Raw genomic sequence first — 18,745 nt, forward strand, 5'->3', positions numbered from 1 at the left:
TTGTGCATTTTCCTTGAACATCTGCATGCTGTTCTTCCTTATTGCACGGGCATTCCTAGTGATTTCTCAGATAAGAAAGATGGCTGGTGGAAAGATCACAGGCCTAGGCACACAGTGTTTGTTCGTTTGAAGGCTGAAAGCATGAAGAAGGAAGGAACAAAATTAGGGTCTTACTCCCTCCCTACCTGTAGGGGTTAAAGCCTTAAGTTTGTCCCTACTCTCCCTCATCCTTTCATCGTTCCAGATGGAAAGGGTGGGGCCTTATACAAGACCTGCAGCCCTCTTTTAGATGCTTCCTTTAGTGCCACAGTCTGCCCCAGAAAAGACTGAGAAGGCAAAGAGATAAAGAAAACAAACAAGAAAAATCCAAAAAACAAAACAACTGTCAACCTGTCACCATCCATGTGCCAAACCTTTGCGGGTCTGGTGTCCTATTTTTTAGTCTCTGAGAAAAGGCTATGAATGCAAATTGCTATCTCAAGTCTGTTTCTTTTTAATCAAGTGGGAAATCTTAACTAGGGATTAGATGACAATGAAGATACAGTAGATACAGCAGGTGTCAGGGGCCGGGACTTGACAGGCCCTCAATGAATGGCATCAATGTTGAGGAAGACAGTGATGATTTCTCTAGGCTCTCACATTGTTCACAGTGGGTCTGGCAGAACCAATTAACTCATATCCTTTGTTTCTAGGTACAAAATAAATTTCTCTGTCCAGAAATGAAGACACATTTATTTAGGCATTTTGTGCATTTTCCTTGAACATCTGCATGCTGTTCTTCCTTATTGCACGGGCATTCCTAGTGATTTCTCAGATAAGAAAGATGGCTGGTGGAAAGATCACAGGCCTAGGCACACAGTGTTTGTTCGTTTGAAGGCTGAAAGCATGAAGAAGGAAGGAACAAAATTAGGGTCTTACTCCCTCCCTTAGCCCAGTGAGAAGCTACTCAGTCCTTGGCAGACTAAAGCAAAGTGTCTCTGTAAATTTTTTCCCAATGTCCTGCTAGAGGCAGAACTCAGTGTTCCCTTCTTTCCTTGTTCTCTCTACCCCTGTGCCAGTAGCATTCCCATACCAGCACCCCCCACACCTCACTGTTCTTTCATTAACACTTCTGTCTCTTCGCCAGATTATGAGGTCCAGTTTTCTGGGAATCTCCAGGGTGTGACACAAAGCAGGGCTTTTAAAGAAAGGAAGGAACGAAAGAAGGCAGGAGGGTGAAAGGGAGGAGAAAAGTATGGCAAAGCTAGAATTCAGAGCTATGGTGATGTGACTCCTAAGTCAGACCTGCACTATGTAGAAAAGACTGGGGACTAGGCTTTTGTAGAAAAGCCTAGAAATGTGGATGCCCATGAGGATAATAATAGTGATCATGACAAAGGCAAACCCTATGTAGTACTTGTCTTGGGTAAGTCTCTAGTATAAGCATCTAATTCTTACAACAGCCCCAGGAGATACGTACTCTCACCATAACTGTTATATTTATGGGGAAACTGAGGCACAGAGGTTTGGCAATGTGTCTAAGAGCATGCAGTCATAATTCTTAAAAGTGAACCATAACTCTTAGTGCCTAATGCAACAATGTAACATGGGCCCAATTCTGCTCTCGTGGCCACAAACTCATAGCACAGAGGTCCTGAAGTGGCTTAGCCCTTCCCTAGTCTGCCCTCTGCCCTCTAGCAATGAGGCAGCCTATCCCAGGGAAGTGGTGGTTCTGAAGGGACTGTCTGGGTTGAAGAAAGATGGGGTCAGATATTACAAGGCATGAGGAAGCAGGACTGTGACTGGGTAGGATTGGCTCCTGGGCTACAGAAACAGCTTCATGGCCTAGAAATAACCCTGATGTGTTAATCTGGTTCTCTTGCCTCTGGACAGGTTTGCAAAGTTAGCTGAGCCAATAGCCTACTTGAAATTCCTCTGAACCATTGAACCTGGGAATGATTCGGGGACATTTGCAGGCAGTGCTCAGAGGACATGCAGACTCACACACTAATGTGAGCGAGGAGTAATACACTTTTCTCTGTTGGTCTCCTAGAAGAATTATTTTCTCCATGTGTCCAAATTTCATGTATGAAGAACATACCAATTGACCAGCATTAATCCCTAGTGAGGGATTATTCCACTGGTATCATTCCAACCAGCCTAGAGGGTTGTTCCTATTGTTATCCCCACTTCACAGATGAGGACATGAGGACAGGAAAGGCTGCTTGAATTGCCCAAGAACACTCAGCTAGTAAGTAGGGCAGCCACGCATTGAGGTCTAATGGTCTGTTTCTGGAGTTTGTTCTGAGCTCCTGTTGCTATGACTACCTCCTAATTCCACCACCTGGTTATTTTTAGTCCCTGGTTAAAGAGGAGACAGAATCAGAGTTCTGGAGGGAGCCAGGTAGACCTAGGAGCCAATCCTATTTGAGTGATTTGGGCTGAGTCCTTTCACCTTGCTGGGACCCTGGGTCTTCATCTGTGTAGGACACACTGAAACAGATCTCTCACAAATGTCCCTCTCAAAATCATGGATCCTGGATGTGCTCAGTGTCCCTATATGCAAACCAATCATGCTTGCCTTTGGCAGATGTGGAAGGCTGAAATGTTTCCCAAAAGATATGCTCAAGGCCTGACCCGATAAGGGTAAATGCGAACTTACTTGGAAATAGAACCTTTGTGGATGTAATCAAGTTGAGACCTGCTCATACTGGAGTAGGGTGAGCTCTTAATCCAATCACTGCTGTCCTTATAAGAGAAAGGAGAGGGAAGCTTGGGTACAGAGACACAGAAGCACAAAGAGGGAAGAAGACCATGTAAAAATGGAGGGAGATAACAGAGAGATGGGTCCACGGGGCCAAGGAATGCCAAGGATTACCAGCAACCACCAGAAGCCAGGAGGAGGCAAGGAAGGGTTCTTCCCTATAGCCATTAGAGGGATATGGTTCTGATAACAGCTTGGTTTCAGACATCTAGCCTCCAGAACAGTGAGAGAATAAACTTCTGTTGATTTGCACCACCCAGTTGGTGGTCATTTGTTATGGCAGCCCTGAGGAAACTAAGGCAGCACACAATGAGGGCATAGTGGGTACAGGACGGAACCACACTAGAGAGCTGCGACACGGTTTTGTGTGCTAAGGAATGTTGTGTCATGAGTCGACGGGAGACTATATGAATGGTAGGGAGAACCACCTTTCTTTATATTTTTGTAAAGTCATGAAAATGGAATTTCCATACTCTTAGAAGAATTGAGAAGAAACCTCCAGCCCTCTACTGGCTTCTCCCCATGAGAGGAGGTGGATTATCTTGACCCATCTTCTTGATTGAGTAAGCTTCCATATCAAAGGTCAGTTCTGTCTTCAAGGACACGCATGGACTCTCTCTGGCTCTCAGTGCCCCATGGGGTCAGACAATCCCTGGCCCCAGGTATCTGGCTGGGAGTGCCCGCTCTGTGTGCTGGTCTTAAGGCCAAAGTTAGTAGCAAGTGTTAGAATACTCGCTGTTCCTCCCAGAGCCAGTCTTGCCCCACACAGCAAATGTGGCCTATATTTTGATCTGTTTTTGACTCCAGTTTCTCAGTTAACTCATAATTCAGAGGGAAAGGGGTGCTATAAATAGGCACTCCCCACATTCCAAAAGGAAAATTGAGACTGAGCCCTCAGGACACATTGAGGATCAAACACCCTGAAGTTAAACGAAATTGGTCCAAATCTTACCCCTACATCCCAGCTACTCTGCAGGCTGGACCTGTGTTGCAGGGTCCGCTTGGCAAGGCAGAACATTAATAGCTATGGAATTGTGTCCAAGACTCTTATTTTGCTCTGGGCAACAATTTTCTCATCAGTAAAATTGGGGGATTGGATTAGCCTCTAAATTCCTGCGCACCTTTAACAGACATTGATTCCAAGACACAGAAGGAGATTTACTGCCAACATCATCCGTCACCCTGTGAGATCAATTTCAGGTGGCCAGTGTCACAGGGAGGAGGTAAAGTGTGAATTATAGTGTCTGACCAAATGCTCCTTCATTCCGTAGGAGACCCTGGCTCTGTGCCTTTCTCTGCCTCCACAGCTTCCTCTCATGTTAAGGACTCCAGCCACAGGGAGCCCAGGAGCTGCAGAAGAAAACAAACAAGCAAAAGGGGACACCCGTGGTGACCTACTGCAGCCACCGAACTGTCTCTGACAACTGTGACGACCAGCACGGTGGTGGGACCCCACACACCATGGCGCTAACCCAACCAGATCAACTTTCGTTCTTACCACTGCCTACCTGCAGGATCCTGAAAAATCACTTATCTCTTTGAATGTTAGTTTTTTTGTCTGCAAAACAGGGATTCAAAGCAGCATCTTCCCCATTAGGGTGGCTATGATGGCTAGATGTATACAGAATTATACCTGGCAAACAGGAAACACTCTTTATAGGTTATTGTTATTATACCTAAATTCCTTGACCCCAAAGAACTACTTTTGACTGCTAAAGGGGAGAGCTCTGTGAACGGGAGGACATAACAATGAGACAGGAGATAAAGAGGCCTGGGATGAGTATCTTCCCTCTCCAAAGATACATACAGAACAGAAGCGTCCTGAATGCCATTGCGGAGATGGGATTGTTTGAAAATACAAAGTAAACAATATGGCTCAAGCAAGCCGTTATTGTCAACCCAGTTACCTGTTTTGAAAATGCACAAAACACTATTTTCTTCCAAACAAATGCCTCTCATTATTGGCCTCGCTTCATGTCTACTGAAAAATTGTGAATGAGGTTTAAAATGATGTCCCTACCATAAATTATCGGTCTTTTCTGGTATAAAACATGGATTAAATGAGCCTCAGTATGGTTTATTGTTGATGTTCTTTAATGCAGCATTATTTGTAGTTATTTGAAAAATTTTAGGTGGGATTTATGCTGTCATAGGCAGCTATCATTTTTGCCTGCATTATGTTTCTATCCCCTGTTTTCTGGGGTAAAAAGACCCTATTCAAATGAGGAACTGATTCTTCCAACTTCAACCAAGAGGTTCTAATGGGGGCTGTCCCTCCTGGCATCTGGAACCCACACTGCTTAACTCTAACAGGTGGACAGAGGCCCCAGAGTTTGTCTAGTCGTAGCCTCTTACTCTCTGAACCATACACATTGTCCAAGGCATGGATATGTGACCAAAATTGGGCCAATCTAAGTGTTCCCTTGGGGTTTCCCAAACAGGCATTGGGTGAAGGACAGATAGAGAAGGATGAAAAAAGTCCGTGATCACAGAGCTGCCTGTCTCCACACCTTCATCAGCATGCAGAAAGTCAGTGAGAAAGTGAAACAAGAAGAGAGAAGTGGAAACAAGAGGGGGAAAGAGAAATACCAGAAGAATCCCATTCCTTGTTTCCCAGGGATCTCACCCTCTCTGATGGGTGGCTATGTGAGCCATTACATCTGTCTCTTAGTCCAAGGTAGTTTAAGTTGGGTTTATGACACTTGTAGAATAAGACTTTTTCTGTCTGTCCGTCCATCCATCTACTCCCATGCCCACCCACTTTGTTAGTAAGTTAATACTGAAAGTTAAATACTGAAAATACTGAAAGTTAACAAAGTGTTAGGCTGTGTTCCAGGCATTGTTTTAGGTGCTGGAGATAATAACACAGTGATCAAAATAGAGCCCAGCCCCTTGGAGGCATTTTACCTAGTATGGAAGACAGACAAGAAATAAACATACAGTAGGTATTCATCAGTGCTAACAATGAAAATAAAGTAGGACCAAGGGCATAGAGACTGATGGGGCACAGGCACAGGGTTAAAGAGGGCCTCTCTTGGGAGGTGACATTGAGCAGAGTTCTGAATGAGGTGAAGGAACGAGCTGTATGAAGGCGGGATCTAAGATTTCCTGGCTGAGAGAGCACAAGTGCCAAGTTCCTGGGTCTTCAGACTAACCGAGCTCACTCTCTACCCCTGAGGACAAGCAGGGCATGGTAATCACCCATGCCAGAGTGGGGCTCAGCCTGATATGGTCCGGTCCAGCCAGACGGACCCGAATTTGAAATCCCCACCTTGGCTACTCCTGTGTTTGGCGAAGGTGTAAGTTAACTAAATACTTGAGCTCAATGTCACGCAAGTAAAATGATGGCAGAGAACCTCCTTCATGAAGTCATTTGTTCATTCAGCAAATACATTTTGGGGGGAATACCCTATACTTCAGGCACAGTGTTAGCTTATGGTCTAGAGAGGAAGAGAGAACTTAAATTTTGACTGTACACAGAACAGAGGTTTTATTCGGGGGGTGCTGAGTCCTACCTCGGGTACCACAAGGGGTAAGAAGGGATGGGAGTGTATTTATGACAGCTGCCTCGTTTTTTATGCAAATTAATTAAGATGACCGAGGAAAGTATTCAGATCCTAGTAAGCACACAACAGAAGCTGGTTCTCTTCCTTCTGACTTGCCCCAGAATCATAGATCCCAAGAAGCATAAAATGATCAAAGCTGACTTCTCAGCCATTGTTGGATGTCAGCAGGGCTCAAGTTCCCCAAACAGTCAAAGTAGCCCTGATCTTGGGACTAGAGAAGCTCATCTGTCTGTTGACCCTTGGAGGGGTGTGGGGCCAAGCAACAGATTTATAAGCAACGACGGGATGGAGCTTTCCAATAAGCTGATGAAATTCCTTTTTCCTACCCCCACAGAGAACTGAGAGACATTAAGTTACAGAAAACAGAATACTTTCCTCAGTCCGACATATAAACAGAGGTGTGGACCACCTATGCCTGCAGGGGGCAGTGGGATGAACTCCAATCTGATTCTGGCTATTTAGAAAAAATAATAACTAAGACCAAAACACCAGTTACCTGGCAGCCTGTTGAAGAAGTTAATACAAAGGCTGGAAAACATCCATTGGCAAGGATTCACTGAATGCACATGAACACTGCTCATCATTCTCTCGCCTTGCTCTTTGTCCTCCTGGATAAAGGAACTGATGATGCTTGGGTCAACGGTTCCCCCAGAACATTCACCAGGTCTCACGCCCCGTCTCCCAGCTTCGCAGCTAAAATCACACCTGGTATCTCACCTGCCAATCCATCAGCCAACCTCTTTGCTGAACAAACCCAAAATACGACACCAGAGCCTGGAAAGGGAGATCGCATGGCTTACGTAACCGACCTTGTTCTTCTTCCTGGTGGTGGGGCGGGGTGGGGAGGGATGAGCCAGCAAATGGCTGGCAACTCTAACTCCGAGAAATCATGAAATGTGCTTTCCCTCTGCACCCATGGCAGAGCAGAGAGTTCTCGAGAGAAGCATGAAGAACACGCTGAGATTCCAGACAGCTTCTTTCTGATAACTGGAGAGCATCTCAACAAACCCTCAGAATGCATCTCCCCAGGCTCCAATTAAGCCAGGAGTGCGTGATCTGATGCACATGTGGTATTTTGCACATACATTCCAATTTGGTTGAATTTTGCTCGTGTCTCCATAGAAAAGGCTTTCAGGTCTATGGGGTAATTCACTTATAATGTCAACACCTTTATGATTCAAAACTCTGTTGGTCCTAAGAGAAGGAGAGGACAAAGTACCCCTATGGGAGTCCTGAGACTTAGACTGTGTAACCCTGGGGCTCACAGGCTCTGGATTTGGGGTGAACGTGCCCTCTTTTACGACAGCATCTCAACTTCAACAGGTGTATCTAGGGGATGCTATCTGAGGTATCTTTCTGCTCTGCCTCTACGAACTGGTTCTCTGATGACAAATGTCCCCTGACATTGTCATTGTCAGTCATTCGGCCTCCCTCTACAATCCCCAAATGCCCCTACAGTCCAAACTAGGTCCAGATAAGAAACACTCCATCCATTTGAGGACACACACAAGAGAAGCAGGAAATCTGAACTGAGCTTCTGTGTGCGAGTTAACTGGTGGGTCTGTAAATGTTTCTTCCAAGAGGGATTCCAGATGGGATAGGGCGTCATGGACCCCATGCAAGAAGATGTGACCGAACTTCCCAAAGGTCACTGTCTTTAAGTGGTTCCCTTATAATGTGGCCTAGGGTCCTGCCACCCCCTCCACTCAAATTCTGTCAGCTGTAGAAAGGCAGCAGTTGAGCCTAGTGTCCAGGAGACAGATGACAAGATCTCACAAGTAGTTTCTCAAAGTAAGAGATTAAAGTACATCTACATTTATAGTTATAAATCTGTAAATAAACTGATGTGGGTGAGAGATGACATTTCTTTACAGTCTTGAGCAGGGGCCAGAGTGTCCCTGGTGTGGTGACATCTTATTGAGAGGGAGAGAGAAGGGAGGGACACAGAAGTACCCAGAATCCAGAAGGCCACCCTGCCCCTGCAGCAGCCCGGTCAGCTGGGGCTTCCTGGGGATCATGAATGGTCCTCATGATTCACTTTTTGAGGAGGCATCTGTGAACCCGAGAAGCAAAGGCAGCAACATATAATGGAAACAATGTGGTCTTCATATTCAGACCTGAGTCGGAATATTGGTCTTGTGACGTGGTAGCTGTGTGACACAAGGAGGATAACGCAAGATGCTCTGAGCCTCAGTGTCAATCCAGAAATAAAGGCACCAAGGATGGTCTGACAATGTGGTTTTGAGGACCAAGTGAGACAACATATGTAAGAACTCCAGGCACAGAATTCTTGGTGGTCCTGCTCGCCAACTGGCTGTAGCTGTGAGCACAGCTGAGTTGTCCTTGAGTAAATTAACATGAAAATGGCAGAAGAATACAGTGGTCAGCAACAGCAATGAGCCCTAACCTTGAGCTCAAGACCACCATGCTGCCCCGGGTCCCTACACCATACTGAACTGGCTCCTCCGTCCCAACATCACGGCGGGAAGAAGGGAATTCATGGTCAGAAACGTACCTGGCTGCTGCTTCCAGCTGGTCTTTCCTAAGAAGGGATGAGGAAGAAAAAAATAGAGAAGGTATAAATTGCAAGAACAGCTTCACTTCGCCCCACAATCAGCCCCAAAGCGTCCCTTGAGGAAGGCAAAGGCACACAGTGGTGCTCTTAGGTGAGATGGTGAGTCTGCAGGGGAACCAGTGAATGAACTGACTTTCTCCAGCCAGACCCCAGGTCCTGCCACAAAGGCCTGGCCTTAAGCTCTCAGGGTTCCTCCTGCCCATTCATTCATTTACTCACCCAGAGAATGGTTGCCAAGCACCTGCTCTGGCCCAGGCCTCAAGTGGGGCTCCAGGGATTTGTTTAGGGGTGGGGACAGACCAGAAAACCAGGAATTGCATCACTTAGCACCACACCCCACATCACTATCACCATGTCATCATCATCGACATCATCTCCATCTTCGCTAATATTTACTGAGCAGTAATTATTAGGCAGATATTATTTTCAGTTCTTTTGATGGATTAACTCACTTAACCCTCATAACAACTCTATGAGGGAAGAAGTATTATCATTCCCATTTTCATGATGACAAAACTGAGGCAGAGAGGTAAAGAACCTTGCTCAAGTTCTCACAGTTAGGAAGTAGCAGAGTCAGGATTTGAACCCAGGTGATCTGGCTCCAGAGCCCACCATTCTAACTACGAGTGGTATGCACACATTCCAGATACCAAGCCTTTGCCCAGGCTCTGCTTGGAACAGTGTGGCCATCCTTCAAGTTCCAGCTCGAAGGGCCCCTCCTGAAATTCCTTTTTTTTTTTTTTTTTAAGATTTTATTTATTTATTTGACAGAGAGAGAGAGAGAGAGATCGCAAGCAGGCAAAGCAGCAGGCGGGGGTGGGAGGAAGCAGGTTCCCCGCTGAGCAGAGAGCCTGATGCGGGCTCGATCCCAGGACCCTGAGATCATGACCTGAGCTGAAGGCAGAGGCTTAACCCACTGAGCCACCCACGAGCCCCCCTCCTGAAATTTCTTATCCATATTCCCAGGGTCTAGGCTGAGCTAAGCTCTTCACACGTGGGACCGGATTCTGATCCCACCATTGTACAATCACATGGTCGTCTCTGAGCTGCTTGGAGTAGAACCTCTGTTGTTTTCAGCGTTGACATCTGAGCATCCCATACCCTGGCACATGGGAAATGCACGATAGATGCTGCATGAATAAGTGGCTTATCCCTGGGATCCGGGAGCAAATGGGGAAGAAATGGGGAGCAAATAAGAGGCATCATGGTAGAGAAGCAGAGGAACTGGCTAAGGGTCTCCAGCTCATGGGTCAGCTCCCTTTCTAATCCCAGGTGGCCTTGGATGGGTCACACATCCTCTGGGCCCATCTCTCTACCTGAAGGATGCGTACAGAAAATGCTCTGCCTTTCTAGATTTCACTGGGTATCTGATTCTGGAAGTAGGGAGGACACTGAGAGGAGAAGGGAACGGTGGGGGGTGGGCAGAGGGCAGGACCCGTACAGGGGCACCATAGGGAGAAGTGTTAAGGAGATAGAGCCCACCCTCCATTTCCTTTCTTACTCTCCAAGACAAGGATTCCATGCCTTCTCTATTATCACACTTCCCACCTCTCTTCTCCCTCCTAGGCAATGACCTTGACTCATTTCTCACAGAGAGCTGCCTTGTGTCCCCCCACAGAGTCAGCAACCTCGAACACTTGGCCTGCCCACTCTGCTTCCCTTCTGTTCACACGGATGCAGGGTCCACGACCCCGGCATCAATCCTCCACTCGTGCTTCAGAACCCATCCTTCTGCCCTGCTCTCTCCTCCAGTCCCTCCCCTCCTCACTCTATTCACATCCATCCCTCTCCACTAGACTCTTTCAGTCAAGGCAAGAGCCCTGGCCCCACATTTCACTCCAGCTGGCACCTGCACTTGCTGTCTCCATGTGCTCATTTCCGTGTCACTCTCTGGTCCTTGCAAGCTGGTCTCTATGCCCATCGCTCCACTGAGATTGCTCCAGGCAAACTCCAAGGGATAAACACCCAGTGGGCACTTCCCTGTCTGTGTCTCCATCAACCTTGTCATAAGATCAGCAGAGCTGACCCCTTTCTGTTCGTTGTTATGTCCCCAGTGCCAAACACAGTGCCTTGCACATAAGAGAGGTTCAGTAAACACTTGATGAATGAATGGGATAAATAAAAGATTTTAACGACATTCCAGAGTGTTTTAGCCCTGTTGTCACTCACTGACAGGGTTTCCCATGACTGTATTTGGGTGCTTAGTGTCTTTCTTTCTTGCTAGAACATCAATTCTTCCTTCCAGCCCAGACTGCAGAGACTGAACATCTGCTCTGGGCCAGGTACTGTGACAGGTGCTTCCATACATTGTGTTTAGTTTGACCTTCATGACAAGAATCTTCTGAAATGGGTATAATTATCCTAGTAACCCTTCCCTCCTCTTAATTTTACCCAGTTTTCTCCCCCGAAAACTTTTTCTTCCCTAAGTTACAATGGGCTTTAGCATAACACCTGGGTTCTCATTTTTGTTCCACCACGTACTACAGGGGTGACATTAGGCAAACTAATTAATCTCACTGATGCTCTGATTCCTCACTGATAATATCTGGGTTATGAAAATGATGTTACCCCTTCTTCTCTTCCAGAGCATTCGAAAGATGAAATGAGCATCTATGAAAGCAGATCCATGTTTCTTGGCCATGGGGAAGGATAGCTACATATGTCCCCTTCTCTATTGCAGAACCCTCCAAGTATCTTGATTCTTGTCAGAGAAGGAACAAGTTCTGGTTAAAGAAAAAATAAACTGGGTCTTCTTAGTCAAGTAACTTCTATCTCTTGGGCCTAAGTCTTGACTCCATTTTAGTTCTAATATCTAATGTTTGTCCAATATGGTAGCCTCTAGTCACATATGACTAATTTAAAATTAAATAGAATCTAAAATGTAATTCCTCAGTGGCACTAGTAACAGTCAGATACCCAAAAGCCACAAATGGCTAGTTTGGTACCATATCAGACAATACAGATGTGCTTAGATAATTCTACCACAACATTTAAGAAACCAAGTGGCATGCACATTCCCTGTTGATGGAAAGCAACAGGTGGTCTTAAATGTCTGCACTCACAGGTGTTTGCACATGAGAACGTACGATCTATCAACCCCTAAGGTTCTCCCTGTACCTTCTCAGACTCCCAATGCCTCTTTGTCCTAAGTGTTCACAGTCTTCACTGGTCAAGAATTCAGAAGATCTGGGCTGGGTCTCAACCATCCCCAACATGATGTGTAGTCTTGAGAAAGTTCCTGAACTCCAGGACACTTCAGTTCCTTCTTCTATTAAGCTGAGTTTGGACTTAAAACTCTCTGAATTTCTTTACAGTTCAGAAACACTGAGTTTATAATTTTAAGTAGTAACAAAAGAAAAAAATATTCATCACCATCATCCATCACCATTAGCCCTAAACATATATATCCTTGAGAATTCATGAAGGACTGCACTGAGCTGGAAACTCTGATATGTCACTGTTCCTCAGGATGCGTTATGCACCTTCATCCTGCGAAGTCTTTGGGAGGAATGTCTGATGATGCCACCACCATGGAAAACCAGTCTGGCACTTCCTCAAAAAGCTAAACAGAGTTACCCATTCTACCCCTAGGCATAAACCCAAGAAAATCGAAAACTTGCATCCACACAATGTGGACATCAGCATAATAGCCCCAAAAAGTGGAAACGCCCCAGAAGTGTATCACCTGCTGAATGGATAAACAAAATGGGGCATCTGTCATAGAATATTACTCAATCATTAAAAGGAATCAAGTTCTGATACACAGGACAACCCGAATGAAACCTGAAACGCATTCTAAGGAAAAGAAACCATGACTAAATGACTGCATATTGTAGGATTTCATTTTTATATGAAAAGTCCAGAATAGATAGAATAGAGACAGAAGATAAATTCGAGGTTGCAGGGGTTGGAGAAAAGGGGGAACCAAGAATAACTTCTAATGGGGACAATGTTTCTTTCTGGGGCAATAAAATGTTTTGGAATTAGATAGTGGTGATCAAGGCCCCATATTTGTGAATATACTAAAAACCACTGAATTGTTCCCTTTCAAAAGTACTTTTTAGAGTAGGTGAAACATAATAAAGTTCTTATTTTACTAATTTTTATTAATAAGTTTTTATTAATTAATTTTTATTTTTAGAAAAGCATAATTATTAATTTTTTTTAGAAAAGCATAAACAAAAGACAAAAAACCTATAGGAGGCAGGTGAGGACAGCTTTGCCATGAAACATATAGAGTGGGTTGGAACTCAGGGACATTCTTTTCCCAAGGGACTGCGTTGTTTCAGAATTGTTGTTAAGTGAACCTGTCTAGTGACTTGATATTTTTGTTCTTGAAGAAAGGAAGAAAGGAAAAAAGAAAGAAAGATAAAAAGAAAGAAAGACTGATTCTCAGTTTAAAAGCCATTCCCATATCACAGCAGCTGTCTGCAGTACAATGTATTCCTCCAAGTCCCTGACAGCCAGGACAATGCCTTATTTATAATAAATCACCCCAAAAGAATGGGCCTCTTGCCAAGACCTTGGGCTGCATAGCAAATGGAAATCATTTTGGTTCTGCACTCAGAGGGGTCGCACCTGTTCTTGCCTCTGAGTCCAAGGTCATTCTGTCCTCTTCAAGGGCGGCCCCCTTCCCTTTTTCAAAGACTCTTGAGACCCAAAAGAAGACAGATGTCGTCCCCAACCAGAAATGATGATGACACAAATAGAACTTTAGAATGCAAGTGAACCTCAGTCCTTCTTCTGAGGCAGTGAATCTAACTGCTGGTGAGAAGACACAGTCCATAAACCCATACTCCATCACTCGTTCATGGAAGCCTTGATTCTTCTCTCTCCCTAAGTCCTCTGCCAGTCATAACTCCCTGACATCCCTCCTCCTTGTTAATTCACTCCCCGTACCGCCCTTCTCAAGTTTCTACCTTGGTCTACACCCTGGCTTGCTCTCACCCTGAATGCTGCAGGCCTTGCCTAGCTGATCTCTCTGCCTAGAATCTTGAACCTTTCCCATCCATCTCCAAACCCTTCCTGTCATCGTCCTGAAACACGGATCCGATTGTGTCACACTCCGGCTCAAACAGCTTCTCCTTGCCCTCGGGATCAAGGTCAGATTCCTTCATCTGCCACCTGTGACTGGTGGATGGGATGTCCTGAGTAAGAAGCAGCACCTGCCACTAGCAGCTCTGCAGGAGTGCGATGGGAGAGGCAAGCTTGAGCTCTCAGGGCTCTGTCGTCCATGGCCAGGTTGTGGATTTTATTCTCTCTGTCTCCGTCATCTCCTCGAAGGTTTAGTGCAGGGAAGCGAGCCAGTGGAACCCAGTTGCATTCTGGGCATATCCACACACGTGTGATTTTGTGTGTCGCTCTTTCCCAGTGTCTGCACGCAGATGAGTGAGCGCATTTACATGTGTTATGTGCGTGTCTCACATCGGGGCATGAGTCTGTGCTGATGCGTGTTGTATCGTCCTTGGTGTGTTTACAACTGTAGGTTACTGTGTGCGCATGATTGCACAGGACAGGATGGCAGGGAAAGCCTTCACTTAGAAACAGGCATGGCTGCAAGGCACCCATGTGATTACTGGGCACCTGGTACCTTTCCTCCCCAGGCCCTGGGGATGCAGTGTCCAACACCTACTTGTGCATGATTTTCTACTGGGCAGGACGAGGGGGCCAACTGTCCAAAACTGACTCTCTTGACTCTCTTTAAATCTGTGTCACAATCTGGTGATGGGGGTGAAGAGCCTGGGCGCAGGTCCCATGATAAGTAAGTGGGAGCGTGGGCTGGGGATGCAGGGGCCACTTGGCTGGTGTTGGGTCCATGACACCAAAGGGGTGTGGAAGAAACATGCTTCAGAGCCGGGCCCAGCTCCAGGTGTGAGGCTGAGTGTCCCTCTACTCTTCCTCCCAACCCAAGAGGTAGGACGGTTCCTCATTTCATCCACACACTGTAAATCCCAGCTCAGGATCGCAGGCTCTAAAACCTAGGGAGGGGGTGCCTGGGTGACTCAGTTGGTTAAGCATCTGCCTTTGGCTCAGGTCATGATCTCAAGGTCCTCGGATTGAGTCCGGAGCGAGGCACTCTTCTCAGCGGGGAGCCTGCTTCTCCCTCTCCCTCTGCCCCTGCTCCAACATGCTCTCTCTCTCCTTCTCTCTCTCTCAAATAAATAAATAAAATCTAAAAACAAACAGGATGTATTGCATGGAGCATTGGGTGTTACACACAAACAAGGAATCGTGGACCACTACATCAAAAACTAACAACATATTGTACGGTGACTAACATAACAAAATAAAATAATAAATGAAAAAAAAAAAGCAAACACACACGCAGAGAGGCATGAGGCTTGGTCTGTCTTAATAGCCCAAGTAGTAAAACAGCCACAGGCTTTGGGGGCCTCTTGATGTGGCAGACATTGGCCAGAATGTCTGAAGTTTCTGAACCCCAGCTCGCCCCGCTGTGAGAGGAGTCTGGTGACCCGACCTCTCAGCCTGTCTCACCCTGTCAGACAGGGCGTCTGTCCAAGAGGCTTTACTCAGCCTGCGCCCCTGAAGTGGCTGAAGGCGGGCTCACGACCCACACTTCCAAAGCACCCGGCTAATTTAATGCACCTTAGCATCTGAGAGCCTCTGGCCTTCCTTGTAGGACGCCTGTGAGGAGTGAAAAAAGTATGAACTTGGCTCCCTCGGACGTACTGGATATCCAGGGAGTATGAATTTCCCTCTTCCTTGTCACAGGGGTTGGCCGAGGGCAGAGGTTTCTATTTTTTTTTTTCCTGAGGCAATTAATTAATTAATTAATTATATTTTATTTATTTATTTGAGAGAGAGAGCACAAGATGGGAGAGGGACAGAGAGAGAAGCAGACTCACCGGTGAGCACGGAGCCCAACGTGGGACTCGAGCCCAGGACCCCGGGATCAAGACCTGAGCTGAAATCAAGAGTCAGATGCTTAACTGAGCCACCCAGGTGCCCTTTAAATTAATCTCCCACCTCTAAGAACACAAAACAACATCTCTGGGTCATTGGAGGATTCCTCTTACTGCCTCTTGGGCCTGCCTATTCCCAGTATCCGGAGAAACCTGTGGGTACAGGCCATGGCCCTATGGGAGGAGCTCCCAGGACTGCTCGTGAGGCCCACTCCCCACTTCCTCAGACACCGGCCCTGCTCAAACAATGATCAGACCCTCTCTTGTCAGCCACTCCACACTGTAGCTGGCAATCTCTGGTGGGGTCACCTGGAGAGCTTCAAATGGTATAGATGCCTGGCCCCCACTCTCAGGGATTCTGACTTAATTAACTGGGGGTGTGGCCTGAGCTTTGGGATTATTTAAGCTCTCAGTGATTCTAATAGGCGGCGCACACCAGGAACCATGCCCCATTCTCCAAGAAACTATGATGCCACAGGCACAAACACAGACCCACAGGAGGGATGGCCAGTCACCCCCAGAGCATTCAGACAGGTCGCCACTTGCCTGAAGAACGGAAAAGAGACGACTGATTCATAGAACCTCCATGTTGCCACAAGATCAATCCTGTTGGGGTTGGTAGCATAATACCTCCAGGCAGCCTGGGGGGAGAGAAGAGGGGCTGGGATCACCAGATCGCCCTGCATCACTCAACTCCCACGGAATCCCGCAGCCCCTCCTCCCTTAGAGGAACTCCTGACTCCTCTTAAGAGCTTAAATATGCATTGAGGTGATAGGCAGAGAAGGCAGGTTTCCTGGCACGTAGATCCTGTGGAAGGAATCCTTCTCCCATCCATCATCGTGGAGCCCTGACTTAAACCGTGGGGCAGGGGTGCGGAGCTATGCAGCGGAAGGAGAAGAGGGTGCTGGGTATAAAATCCCCAGAAGGAGCAGGGGTGACTCTTGCTGCAAGTTTCCCTGAGACTTCTTAAACAGCTAGGGGGATAAACACTGTCTTTTGTGCCACATCAGTTGCAAGAGATGACCCCGGATACGAAGTTTCAATTCTAATGTACTACAACTTTGGGGCTACGGTGACGATCTGGGGGCTGGGGAATAACGGAGCAGACCCTTAGGGATTGGTCTGGCCATCACACTAGATTATATAAGAGAATATCATGTACCATCCAGCATCAGAGCCACAGACCCACAGAGACCCTCAGGACACTGGATGCAATTTCACGGTGGGTGGTCACATATACCTTGGGTCCCATGCAGCTGTAGTCAGGGTACCCCACCCTCCTCTTCTCTGTACCCACAAAACCATGAACAGGAACACTTCCGCCTCTCCCCAGCTCTCACCATCCTCCCCACTTCCAGCTCACAGTGTGGGAGTGATGGAGCTGCTGGGCGTCCAACACCTACTTGTGCATGATTTTCTACTGGACAGGATGAAGGGGCCAACTGTCCAAAACTGAGCACATGTAAGGTGTCTCCTTCTCTCTTGACTTATGGATTCTCCGTCCTTGGCATATGTGAGGGGCCACGTCTCCTTGTAGCCAATTGGCTAAGCACCTGGACTCTAGCCCGGCTCTCCCTTAGGTCAGGACAGAGGTGGGAAGTGGAAGGAGAAGCCTCATATGGACTCAGGGCAAGCTAAATTCTCCACTCCAACACTGATCATAAAGCAGCCCATGGCTCGTTTGGTCCCTGTTGGAGTCCTGTGTCTCTTTCTCACTTAGAATCTGGTTGGAGGAGTGTTGGGACGGTCACGTTCATGCACGAGCACAGGTCAAAAGGTCACCACAGGAACACCCATAGCCATCTTCAAGCAAGCACGGTCCCATGCCAAGCCCCAGGCAGGCCCACTGCCGTACAAGTACCCCCAACCCCCCCCCCCCCCGCCAACAAATGCAGATGCACAGGAGCTTGGTCCCAATCCCGTTCCTCCTCAGGCAGACAGACCTGGATGAGTTCAGCGGCCGGCTTCCTTCTTTTCTCAAAGTGCTTCTGCCGGTGCTGCTCCTGTACCTTGAGTGCCAGTCCCGACCCCAGGATGCCCTAGAGGGAGAAGTCAGGCCCCGGTCAGCCCTGCTGGCCTCTCTGGGTGCCCCACGCCCACTCCCAGGGCCACAAAGACTCTTTTCTGCTCTTCTAGGGAGTAAATGGCTGGGTTACATGGAGCCTTGATGTCAGGAAGGCCTGGCTTCAGTTCCTGACTCTGTCACTTTCCAGAGAGGAGAGCCCGGGCAAGCCTCTTAACTACTCCATCTCAACTCCTCCACAGGGAACTGGGCTAACACTACCTTCCTCAGAATTTCGTTAAGCAAAGAGTGAAACGGTGTATTGGAGCCGTTTGTTAAGAAGTATGACACAGAACAGATGCCAGGTAAATGCTAATGGAATGTAAAATGTACTTTAGCTGCTTAAATGGTCACTTAAGACTTTTACTGGAATTTCCCAGAATCGTCACCTGTTTTAATTTCCAGGTCCACGTGTATGTGGATAGAAGCACTCCCTTTTCAAGTTGGGAGAAAGCTTCGAGACCGTGCCACACCCCCCACAGCCCCTGACCCGTTCCAGATGAAGACACTGAGATTCACAAAGGTCACATGCCTAAGGTCAGCGAGCTTAGGAAAAACAGACAAAGTAGGCAACCGTGGAGGAAGGATATCACTAAGGCTAGCTCTGGGAGATGAAGAGCGTGGAAGCAGCCTTGTTCCGTAAGAAGGTTCCTTCCAGCTTCCTGATTAAGAGCCCGAGCCCACAACCCAATAACGGTGCAACCGTGGAAACCTGACTGACCTAACTGAACCTCAGTTTTCTCATCTGGACTACGGTGACGAAAACTCACCAAACTCCCCACATTGTGATTAAATGAAGTTAAATGGGATGGTGCAGGTAAAGCATGCGGCCTGAGTCTAGCACACAGTAAGTCTAATAAGTGTTTTCTGTGACT

At 47.1% G+C, this 18,745-nt stretch overlaps 1 protein-coding gene across 1 annotated transcript in view; it reads right to left on the reverse strand.

Moving 5' to 3' along the window:
* Positions 1-18,745, reverse strand: part of KCNQ3 (potassium voltage-gated channel subfamily Q member 3) — a 294,698-nt gene that overhangs the window by 26,661 nt on the left and 249,292 nt on the right. Inside the window, exons 7-9 of the mRNA XM_059395183.1 lie at positions 17,752-17,847; positions 16,354-16,448; positions 8,825-8,851 (exon numbers count right to left, since the gene is read on the reverse strand). Coding sequence (XP_059251166.1) covers positions 8,825-8,851; positions 16,354-16,448; positions 17,752-17,847 — 218 coding nt within the window. The remainder of the gene's footprint in view (positions 1-8,824; positions 8,852-16,353; positions 16,449-17,751; positions 17,848-18,745) is intronic.

This window comes from Mustela nigripes, chromosome 3 (genome assembly GCF_022355385.1).
Source record: "Mustela nigripes isolate SB6536 chromosome 3, MUSNIG.SB6536, whole genome shotgun sequence".
Taxonomy (NCBI): domain Eukaryota; kingdom Metazoa; phylum Chordata; class Mammalia; order Carnivora; family Mustelidae; genus Mustela; species Mustela nigripes.